At 42.6% G+C, this 12,268-nt stretch overlaps 1 protein-coding gene across 7 annotated transcripts in view; it reads left to right on the plus strand.

Annotated features, from left to right (window-relative positions):
• Nucleotides 1-12,268, plus strand: part of PTK2 (protein tyrosine kinase 2) — a 235,663-nt gene that overhangs the window by 184,005 nt on the left and 39,390 nt on the right. For all 7 annotated transcript variants that reach the window (XM_046642323.1, XM_046642322.1, XM_046642318.1 and 4 more), the window contains one exon: nt 5,885-5,996. In XM_046642323.1, coding sequence (XP_046498279.1) covers nt 5,885-5,996 — 112 coding nt within the window. The remainder of the gene's footprint in view (nt 1-5,884; nt 5,997-12,268) is intronic.

The raw sequence follows: 12,268 nt of genomic DNA on the forward strand, positions 1-12,268 counted from the left end.
TTTGCAACCATGAAGGTCCGTTTACCACCACGTCACTCCTTTCATGCTTTAGATGTCCTATATGTATTGTATTAACATATGCTAGTAACCTCACAAAATAAGATTCTATGTTGTACTGTAAATAATATTTTAGAGAAAGTACAGAAAGAGTCTTTTATATGTAACCCTATACAGTGTTCTTCATTCTTTCCTGAAGATCTTTCTTCCATTTGGTTTCCTGTCCGCCAGAAGAACTTCTTTAGCATAGGTCTGTTGGTGAATTCTATTTGTTTTTTTAATCTTACAATGAATTGAACTTAATTTCATTGGACATAAAATTCTGAGTTGACAGCATTTTTCTGTTTTTTCTTTCAGCACTTTAAAGCTGTTCTGCCACTATCTTCAGACCTCTGTTATTTCTAATGAGCTGTCGCTGGGCTTTGAAATGATTGTTCCTCTGCATGTCATGTGATATGTCGTTTTTCTCCTGACTGCTTCCACGATTTTCTCTGTGGTTTTTAGTAGTTTAACTGGATGTGCTTGGGTGTGGTTTTCTTTGTACTGATCGTATTGGGGTTCACTGAACATCTTGAATCTGTAAATGTCTTTGACCATTATTTCTTCAGCTATTTTTTCTGCTCCATTTTCTCACTTCTTATCAAACTCCAGTTCCATGTATGTTAAACCTTTTGATATGTTCTTCAGGTCCTAGAGTTCTGTTCTTTTTCTTTTTTTACCCAATCTTTTTTTCTAAGTCCCTCAGATTGGATAATTTTTATTGACTTATCTTCACGTCCCCTTACTCTTGTGTCATCTCCATCCTACTGATCCTCTGATTCTTTGGAGATTTTATTTCAGATATTGTATTTTTCCTTATAGAATTTTCATTTGGCTCTTTTTAATAGTTTATATTTTTATGCTGACATTCCCTGTCTTTTCATTAATTATGAACAAACTTTTCTTTATGTCCATGAATATGATAGCTCTCTAAAGTGCTTGCCTGCTGAATCCAACTTCTGAGTCATTTTTGGAGTAGACCTACTTGAGATTTTTTTTCCCCTTGAGAATTGATCACATTTCCATGTTTATTTGTATGTTGAGTAATTTTAGATTATGTCCCCGACATTGTGATTGATTTATTGCAGAAACTCTGGATTCAGTTACATTCCTCTAAAGAGTGGTTGGTTGGTTGCTTGGTTGGTTTGTTGTTTTAGCAGGCAGTTCTCTTGGCTGGTCTCAAATTGCAAACTGTCTTTACATGCTGTGGGCAGCAGCTCAGATCTCCATTTAGTTCTCTTAGCCTCAGCTAGGCTGCTTAGAGCCTGCCCTAAACGTGCAAGGTTCCAGGGTCAGCTGGAGATTGGGCAGAATTTATACTCAGAATCTGAAGCACCCCCACCCTGGCTTTCTTCTTCCTGGGATGTCCCCCCTCAGTTTCCACCAGCTGTGGTGACCCAAACTCAGTTGTCTGGTTCTTCAAACTAGTATGACTGGAGCCTGCTTTCTGGCTAATGGCCATTAAAAAGTGAAGACTCGCGCAGGGCTATTCCCTTCCTCCTTGTGTCAGCTCCCTGCAGAACCGGACTGCTCTCACTTGCCCTCCTGTGCTGTCACTCTCCCTTGCTATCTGCAAGAGGCTTGGTCAAATAGGAGCTTCTCGAACTCGCCAGGAATAGAAAGATAGCCCTTTTAAAGTAAGATTTTAATATAAATCACTTTTTTTAATGCAATTGTGAGGTGGATAACACCACAACCAAACAAAAGTGCATTATTTCCTACAGTTTGAGATACATAATAAGAGAGAAATATGGTTTTGATGAATTTGTGAAGCCAGATGTCCAGTCTGCTGTGTCTATTTATAAGAGAAAAAGACCAGAGGCGCATATTGGAACACTGTTGTTGTGGCATTTAGCCACTAGGTCAGCCACTTGCAAATATGCCATCCCCAGCTTCATCTTAAGTCTCCAGACTTGTTTTCTGCAAAGATACCAGGGGCCGTTTTTTGTTAAAAGGTCAATTCCATTCCTTTGTGGTGAGGCAATGTTGGATAATTATAAGAGATTAGCTTTCAAACTGGTATTCCCATGAACTTGCCAAAACAAGCCATTTCCCTCTTGGCTTTTTTTCCTTCTGATTTCTTCCTGCTCTTTCTCTGGGTATTTTCCAAATTAGCTTAAGTCGCTGTGAACCCAGACTCATTTTATGTCCAAAGCAAACTTCGTGATGCCATCATAAAATTAGTATGTTTAGGGAACCAGAGTCCAATCTGTAAAAAAAATTAAAGTTATTTAAGTGAAGAGTATTTCTTATATTTAAAAGAAAAAATGTTTTATAGTTTCAAAGAAAAGAATAGTACTATAGTCACTTTCAGAAAAAATGCTACAGAAATGAAATAGAGAAAATCAATCATTTCTTTCCTAGTAGTATGTAAGGCCAGTGAAAGTACAGAACTAACATTTACTTGAAAATTTTGCTTTGTTTCACATACTTTATTTCTCCATCCTAACAATGGCTGGGACAGGCGATGTTCTCATTTACGAATGAGGAAGCAAGCTGAAATGGCAAGGCTGCCTGTGCTTACATAGGCCGCAGAGATGCAGCTCGTAGCTGTGCCCTTTCTTTTGGGACGGCGTGAACAGCTCGATTTTCAACCACTCAGGGCTGAGTGGCCTTCCCCACTCTAAAACTTGTCTGTGTTGGAGATTTGGTTTTACATCTTAGCTTGGGACTAGAATTGAGGAACCTGTCAGAATGCTTTCGTGCTCTCCGTGAGAACACGTTAGAAGTGAAACCACATTTTGTTACTCCAGGACGGAAATGTAAGAAGACCTCTCCATGCTAGCTCCTGGAGCTTGTGAGAGCAAGTTGCACAGGTAGTGCTGTGGGCTGAGAGGAAACGGTCGGAGGAGCCTTACAAGTTTTTATGTCCTTTTCCTCTAAATTGATTACTTTGATGACTTTTTCTGTTAGAGTGAGGGAAGTGAAAAATAAAACTAACATTAAATAAAGTACTCCTTTCCCCTCTCCACGGTTCTCTTCCAAATGGGATTCCTGGATAAACAAAAACGATTATCACGTTATAATGTTCGTTAAATAAAAATCTGAGCTTTCATTGTTTCATCTGTTTGCAAGTTTAAGACTTAGAAACCACCATCCCGGGAAGAAACATGAGGGCTCATTGCCAGTTCACATTAGGCAGCTAAAAGCTTTCAAATGGAATGTATTGCTACTAAAAATATTTGTAGTTTGGGAAAATATTTTTAAATTTGACCTCCTTGACACTCTGCACATTGTAGTTTATTGCTCTTGGTTCTTCAGCAGCTGTAAAGAGAAAGTTCAGAAATGTCTCCATGTGCACTCTTAGTCCATCTATGGAATAGTCTTCCCATTGTAAAAACAGATATTTTATGAGTTATTTATATTCTTGACTACTTTGAGCAACAAATTCTGGTTTCTCAGAAGAATCTAACATGTTATTTTTGGTATGAGAATGAGGTAGTGTGATTTAAAGGAGCTTGCTTCCTGGTTATCTCTGTGTTCTTGGAGGAACAAGACTGGCATGGTCAGTTAAAGAAATACTGCAGTGCCTGTCATAGGCAGATGCTGTACAGCTGACAGGAGAAATTGGGTCCAAGTCTGACAACCGTGGGAAGTTTGCAGTCCAAGTCCCATTAAGCAGTGAAATAACATAGGTGGAGTAGATGATGAAGGGCTGAAAGAAGGATTCAGACAGTAACTTCAGTAGGTCCGAGAGCAGGGGCAGTGAGTACGGGCAGGAGGGTCAGGGCAACTGGAGCCTGAGAGGGTCTCCTCATGGCAAAGGACCTCAAGTGACCTCTGTGGAGGTTTCTGTGGGGAACAGTGATGGTAAGATCAGGATGGCCCAGGTCACAAAACAACCCAAGTGAAATAAATTGCCTTAATGGGACCTACTTAAAGTGGAGTTCCCGTTGCCTTAAAGAATTTGTCACACTTTGCCTTCTCGTAGCTTACCTGTATTTCAATTATTTGAAGAAGTGGAAGAAAGCACAAATATTTTTTACTTGATTTTTTTTTCTTAATTTTTAGGGACTGTTCATTTGCTTAACACTATGAAGTTTTTGGAAATTCTGGTTCAGGATTTGTTACTTGTTTTGAGGCTCGGGAGATTGAGAGCAGGGCACTGATAAACTCCTATCCAGGGATGGCTCCTCCATCAGGCCAGTGGTCTCAGACTGAACTCCTGCTCCCAGTGGCCATCTCGGAGGAAGTGGGCTACAGCCCTTCCCTGCTGAGAGTTTAGGCGGCTTGGTAACAGGCTCTTCTTCGCTGGTCAGTGGACTGTTGTTGGCTTCACTCATCCATTTGCCTGTCGTTAGTGATACATATTGTGATCTAGGATCTGTGCTCATTCCTGGCATGTGAGAATGGGCTGTCAGGTAGCAGCTCCCAGCCTAGTGGGAACAAAGGTCAATCAAACAGACATTCACAGTGTATTTAAACTAGAGTTACAACTCTTGGACGGGGCCCAGATTCCCAACAGTACTATCCCGGCATGCACCTTGCCAGTCTTGAAGGTGCCACTAAATTCTTAAGTATCATTGAGATTTCATGTTGTTTTCTCAGCCATGGTCATCTGGCTGGAGCAGGAAGAAAATCGAAATCATATTTTGAGGAGGAGGTGGAATCTTTTGACGAAAAGCTTTTTTCCTAAAATGCTAATGTGCTCATTGAAGAAAACATTCCCTTTCTTTTAAAAAAGAAAAAAAAAGAAAAGCCCTTACATCTGTTGTAATGGTTTGCCGACTCAGGGCAATTATAAAATGAGTTTATCTGTCTTTTCCTGAGTGAAAGGTGACTGCATGAGTTAGGCTGTGTGAGAAACAGCACGCTCTAGCCTCCAGTCAGGCAGGAATGTCTTTTTGAAACAGTCAAGCAAATTCCCAGATTAGAAAGGGTCTGGTGCATCTGACCTCACTCTTTCATGAGTAATTCTGGGTGGTTATTTACTGCACTCTACCAGGAGGCTAGAAACTGAATGAGCTTCAGTATTAGGACTCGAGAGTTGCGAGCATGTAGGAAAGACCTGTTCGTCACGGGGAGGACGAAGGTTTCAAAGACCGGCCGCCCGCTGAGCCCTGGGGAATCCCTGTGGCATGGGAGTTAGCAAAGGCTCGCCTTGGCTGCGTGCTCGATAGTTGATGTGATGGCAAGCATCCAAGACTAAGAAGCCGCCAGCAGTCGCTGAGGAGCAGCGGCCGCAGCGGCCGCAGGATTATGTGGGACGGCAGCTAGCCCCTGAGTAGTCAAGCGGTGGTAAGTAGCCGTGTTACCAACTACAGCGTTTACAGTTTAAAGCGACTGGCATTTTCAGAGGTCCTTGTGAATCCTGTTGCCTGTTTTTGTATTTTCCTGTTGAGATAAAGTACTGCTTAAGCTAAGAGTTAGTAGGAAGATCGTAGTGAGCAGTTTAGGAGATTGTTGGCCAGATGGCTAATTTGCCACATAATGTGTTGATGCGGTCACATTATGTGGGGGCCTGTGTTCATGTGAAGAGTCTGTCCTGAGACATGTCTGTGCTTGATTAAGTGCTGCTTGGGATTTCTCAGCGTGATTCTGTTCTGCTGAAAATAAACTTTGGCGTACGAACATTCCATCTTGGCTTGTCTTTGATTTTCCCCATCTTCTCCTTATCTTACCAGCTGTCCTTTTCTTACCTATGGCTGTGCTGTAAATGGACTTGCTATGTCGACCAAGGCTGTTCTAGAATCATTTTGTAAGGGATTGGAAACCTGATCCTCTTTGCCTTTCTTTATCATCACCTACTGTTAGCCAGCTGCTGCTCCTTCAATAAGTCAGGGTGGGGCCTGGTGTGTGCTAACTCACTCTGGTTGTCAGCTCCTTAAACCATGTATTGTCTCTCTAGCACAATCCTGGAAGAGGAGAAGGTTCAGCAAGAAGAACGGATGAGGATGGAGTCCAGAAGACAGGTCACAGTGTCCTGGGACTCCGGAGGGTCCGACGAAGCACCACCCAAGGTAGCAAAGGCCCCCACCCCAACTTTGGCATTACTCCTACTAACTTTGGAGGTTTATGGTGGAGGTAGCTGCTGTTTGTGGAGAGAAGACCAAGTATGAGGTTATTCTAAGTGTAATCGTTACAGCGCCAACTATGGTTTCTTACTTCCTCCTCTACATAGGGCCCTCATGTGCACGCATTCTCCCAATTTGCGTTTCACCTATAGGCTGTTTAAGCAGTGAACGGTTGCATCCGGTGTAATCTTCACATGCTCTTCCTTGTCTTCCTCCCCCGCCCTCCCCCCACTCGCCAGTCATACATGAGCAGCCTGACTCCTGCTGGTCAGGGAGTTGGTGGTGGTCAGGGGCCTCGCTGATGATTGAGTCAAGATTAGAACATCAGACGGGCTAAAAGCAGGCCACTAATGCTTCACATTTTGCTTTATTTTAAAATGAGTCAGATTCCACCTGACCCTGTTCCTTTGTGTTTTGTGTTGCTGAGAACCTTGTGTACGTTTTCTGCCCTTGTCTCGTTGTGGCTTGTAGCTGAGCTGTTGGTGTGGGAACTGGGAGCACATTGCATTTGCTTGTAAGATCTGCTGGCAGCATCCTCAGGCCTCGTCTGCCTACTCACCTCACATCCTTGACCTCCATCCTTCCGACCTCCGGGAGGCAACCGGAGCCTCCCATCGTGCTCAGCTGTGCTATGCCTGGGGGTCTGGCATAGCTGGCCCTTAGACACTCTCCTCAGATTGAGAACTCTTGATACAGCTTTTGCTCTTGACAGGATGGTATTTTCACACACTGGCTTACTTGCCACAAATAATCCAGTTCAGATTGTTTGCTGGAAAGTAAATAGATAATAGCCTATTTTGCAGTTAATATTACCTTCTATTTGATAATTGATTAGCTAAAAATATATTAAGAAACTTTTGGGGGCCAACCCAGTGGCATAGTGGTTAAGTTCGTGTGCTCTGCTTTGGTGGCCCGGGGTTTACAGGTTCGGATTCCTGGCACAGACCTATGCACCACTTATCAAGCCATGCTGTGGCAGGCATCCCACATATAAAATTGAGGAAGATCGGCACAGATGTTAGGTCAGGGCCAATCTTCCTCGCCAAGAAAAAAAAAAGTATATTTATATAAAGCAACTTTGACAATCCTTTACTTCATTTTCTTTTTGAAAAATATTCAGAAATCTGTTATCATGAAGTGCTGTTTAAATATTGTACTGATTTTTTAATCATGATGCCTGAAAGCTTCTATTTTCTTGGTCAGTTTTAAACTGTGTAACAGTAAACATTATCAAACTTTTAAAGTGGATGCACATGGTTGACAGAGTTCTTCAGCATTCTAGAGGTGAAGGGTTCTGTCATCCAGCCTCCTCAACAAATAGGAAAATGGAGGCCTCAAGAAGGAAGGCCATGTCACCTGTCCATAGACATTATTTTAAGCACATTAATGATGAAACCAGAACATTTCTGTCTCTCCTAGTTTAACAACAAGAGCAGCAAATCCTAGGTTAGCCACAGAATGACTCTGAACCCTTGATCTCGGCATCTAAGACCCTCCACTTCATGTGTCCAAGTTTGCCTGTTTCCTGACACAGTAACAAATGCAGAATAGTCCAGTATTGGGAGGCAAGAGCGTCTCAAAGTTAATTCCTCAGGCCAGGAAGCCAGGTGGATCTGTTCATGTTGGACTCTGATGACTGGGCAAGTTACCTGCCTGTCCCAGCCTCACTTGCCTCGTCTCTGAAAGGAGTGTAACTGTTCCCTACCTCGTAGGGGCATCATGAGGCCTGAGTGGATCGTGCGTTCACAGCGCTCTACTTAGCCATCGAAGTGTCACGTCCGGTAATTATTTGCTGATGAGCACCAACTAATGCAGCACTCCCCTAGAACCAGCAGAATTCAAGAACTTTGTCCATCTGAACATTTTTCTATATCAATCTGTAGGATTTTTAATTTATATTTTTTAATAATTTTGGCTTGGCTCAATTTTGAAAGCTATAATATTAGATTCGTGGATGAGGTGATTAGGCCTTTTTCTGTTTTAGAGTACAAAGACAACTTCTGCTTAAATTTTTAAATATCTTCACGTCTCTTTCTTTTTTGAGATGTTTTCAGAGTGTGTATTTTGAGGCTCTTTTCTATAATCAGAGATTGTTCTACCCTTTAAACGGGTCAGCAAACTATAGCCCACTGCCTATTCTTGTTAAGGTTGTATTGGAAGGAACACACCCTTCACGTGTGTATTGTTCATGGCTGGTTTCACCCTACACAGACAGAGGAGTGCTCCAGTGGCAGTGTGGCCCGTAAAGATTAAAATATTGACTCTTCAAGAAAACCGTGATTAAAAGTGTTTGATGGCTAGAAAATCATCTCCAGTAGTATGTATATCCAAATGCTTGATGATGATGGACAAATACACTAATTCTTCAACTCCCTTGCCAATCAGAATCAAGGCCTATGTGCAGTTTTTACCTTCTCCGTATTCATCTTTAGAATCAAATTCCGCTTTTATGGGCACGGTATTGACAAGTCTGAGATGAGTCTGTTGTTTCCAAGGTGGTAGGCCAGTATTTCCTCTTGCAGGTTCCTCTGCCCTGAGAAGTGGAGACTCTGGATCCTTGTGAGTTTTTATAATTCTTTTTTTTTTTTTTTTTTTTTTTAAAGATTTTATTTTTTCCTTTTTCTCCCCAAAGCCCCCCTGGTACATAGTTGTATATTCTTCGTTGTGGGTCCTTCTAGTTGTGGTATGTGGGACGCCGCCTCAGCGTGGTTTGATGAGCAGTGTCATGTCCGCGCCCAGGATTCGAACCAACGAAACACTGGGCCACCTGCAGCAGAGCGCGCGAACTTAACCACTCGGCCACGGGGCCAGCCCCCAGTTTTTATAATTCTACCTATGGTATCTTAGGACAGCTACATTCCACTTGGAATTCTTTAATTCAAGTAGGATCTCAGGTTTTTGTGGATAAATTTTGTGTACTAATAAATAAAATTTGTAATGTAGCCTGATTAATTTTTTAAAGAAAAATATTTTTCTCTCCCCTATTTGAGATTCAAAAGTAAAAGCTAAATTATACTTAATAGCAAAAACATTATAACCACAAAGCTAATTACTAAAAATACGTTCCTGGTCTCTTCAACAGTACTGAATACCAACTTTTTCACATAATAATCTTTGGAAAAGAGCCAGGCATGGGAAGGGTCCCATTTAGGGCTCATTTCGTTGGCGCAGGTTGTCATCCTACAGATTCCCATAGGATCAGTGGAGAGCCTTGGGATAACAGTACCTTGGGACAGCACTTTTCAGAGTGTGATCCCTGGTCCTGGAGTCCCCAGGGCCACTTCAGAGGGCCAGGAGATCAAACCTTGTTCATAGTAATGTTAAGATGTCATTTGCCTTTGTCCACTGTGTTGACATTTACACTGATGTTCCAAACATCATGATGGGTAAAGCTGCTGTCACATTGGCACGAGTCAGGGCAATGGCACCAGACTATGCTAGTCGTCACTGTATTCTTCACCCTGTGCTCACACAGTAAGAAAGAAGAATGACCTTGATGAAGCAGTGAAAAGTCTTCTGTGTGAGGAAACAAGAGGAACGTGGAAGGCACTCCTGCTGCACGCCAGACTCGAGGCAGCTCTCCAGGGAAACTGCTCGCTGTGGGACTGAGTTGCGAGCGGGACTAACCGCTGTTTTCTTGGAAGACCAGTCGTACTTAAAAGAAGGGCTGGCACACGTACTGTAGTTGTTCCGAGTTGCACATTTGGTAGACATTTTCTCAAAAAAGAAAGATGCAAGGCTCTCTCATCAAGGAGAACAACTGATTGTATTTGCCAGTGATAAAATTGGAGTTTCCAAGCAAAAATGAGAATTTTGGGAAACATATCCATTACCACGACCTTGACAGCTTCCCAATTCTTAGACTTTTCTGATGAGCTCAGAACGGTATTAACAAATGTGATTTTTTTTTTCATGTTGGATACTAAATGTGTCAATATTGGGAGCATCTGCATAACTCAATGATCTCTATTTCCCAAATGATCAGTCAGGATGTTACAAAGTCACGCTAGGGTCAAAGGACCATCCACAGTACAAGCGAGAGTAATGGATTGTGATGTGACAGAGAACGCTCAGACTCCATGTTGCAAGTCATCTCTTAGAAACTGCCACTTGTTGAGTTTGCGTGTTTTTCAAGAAACAATATCCACAATCGTGCCAAGAAACTATTAAAGTACTCCTCCTTTTCCAACTGCGTAGCTATGTGAAGCGGGATTTTCTTGTATGCTACACATCACAGCAGACTGAGTGCGGAAGCAGATAGGAGAATTTGCTGCCTTCTATTAACCCTGACATGAAAGATATTTGCATAAATGTAAAAGGTGCCACCGTTCTCATTGGGTTTTTTTGGTTTTGAAAAATTAAATTTTTTTACAAAACATGTAATTAGTTTAGTTTTAAGTGTCTGTTTAAATTTCTAATAATGTAAATATTGGTAGATATAATCCAGATAAACGAAAGCTCTTGGAGTCCTCAGTAATTTTTGAGAATGTAAAGGGTCCTGAAAATAAAATGTTTGAGAGTAGCTGCCTCAGAACAGTGTTTTTCAACCCTAATCAGACCCAGCACGCCATTTTATTTAAAAAATATTTTATAATGCCCCACTTACTGATCCTGAAATAAAATAATAATAAAATGACATACTGATTTCACAATCCCAGTACTGCCAGAAGACTGCTAACTACACAAGAGAAATAAAAGTAATCTGTAATAACACGATGCACACACATGTATAAAGCAGTCAAGCGTGGTGAAGGGCCAGCGAGCACCTGCGTGTGGGCTCGCCATCAATAGAACAGCTACACATGCGGACCTCACCACCGCAACTGAAGGTGCACCTCATCAGTCTTGGTGATGTGATTTTCTAGAATGCTGAAGAGTCTTGGTAGAGTTCAAACGAAACAGTAAAATTGTCTATCACTATACACAGTAGTTGCCATCCTGGAAGGTAGGATGTCTGATAAACTCTGCAAACTATTATTTGTGTTCATACGTAAAACAGAGTTGTGGGTCCAGATGACAGGACTTGTTGTATCACCTGCGTGAGGTTGGGAGAGACGTCTGAAAGTGGAACAGCTCCTGTTGCTGGGACCCATTCTGTGACCCACCTGCCTGCCACCTCAAGTGCCACACATTATGATCGTCTCAGGCACCCTCAGCGACCCTAATTGCAGGCAGGAGCACTGTCGCCCGGTGGAGAGCCACTAGTTTAGGATATTTCAGTTTTTCCTATGTCTTCCTCCTCGCTTGGGAGAATTTCAACAAAAATTCTCTCAGCTCCATAGTGTGCTTTATTAAAATCCAAGTTTCTGTCTTCAAGGAGGAGATGTAGAGACGCTGCTAAATCACCATGCTTAGGAGCAGGTGACACTTGGATACGTACATGGAAGCCATTCTCAAAGGACTTGACGTGTGTTAGCTTATTTCATCTTTGTGACAGCTCTGTCCCTCTGGATCACTGAGGATGCGGAGGCACGGAGAGCTGAGGTGCCCTTGGCCCTGTGGGCCAGAGCCTGGGCTCCTGACTGCCGTGCTGAGTTCCTATGTATAGGGAACAAAAGCAGAAATGTGTTCGCGACATGTGGGCACTCTCGGATGCATTTGCCAGTGTGTACCCACACATTGGTTAGACGTTAGCAAAGTCTGACGTCGTGGTATTCTTTGTGCAGTAGTTTTATCTGCCATAAAACATGTTTTCACCTTTTTACCTATTTTTATTTTGAAATGGAACCTACAAGTGTTGTCATCTGCTACCTGTTTAAGTGTTTGAGTGACTGTGGGATGGTGTATAGAGATTTTGCTGTTCTCTCATCAGCTCCTTTTGTGTGTTCCTTTTTGTTTGGGAGTCAGAAGTGCGCTCGTCGTAGAGCAGCCTCACCACACAGAGATGTTGGAGTCAGGCAGTTCTGCCATGACCAGCTGTGCAGCCTGTTCACATTGCCTGGCTTCTCTGAGCCTCAGTTTTATCCTCAGTCAAATAGGGCGGTGCTATTGCTTGGTAGCATTGCTCTCAGAATTGTCAGACTGTGTAAAGCTCCTAGGTGTGCACACAGAGATTTAACGGCCCTGACAGCGGGACTGGAGCAAGGACAGAAGTAACCGCAGTCCCAGTCAGGAGCCGAACACGCGCCGCGGAGGAGAGCAGAGGACTTAGGTGTGTGTTAGCTGAGAAATAGGAGCCACTCCATGAAAGAAGTAACATGTGAGAGACACAGAGGACA

This window comes from Equus quagga, chromosome 16 (genome assembly GCF_021613505.1).
Source record: "Equus quagga isolate Etosha38 chromosome 16, UCLA_HA_Equagga_1.0, whole genome shotgun sequence".
In the NCBI taxonomy this organism is placed as follows: Eukaryota; Metazoa; Chordata; class Mammalia; order Perissodactyla; family Equidae; genus Equus; species Equus quagga.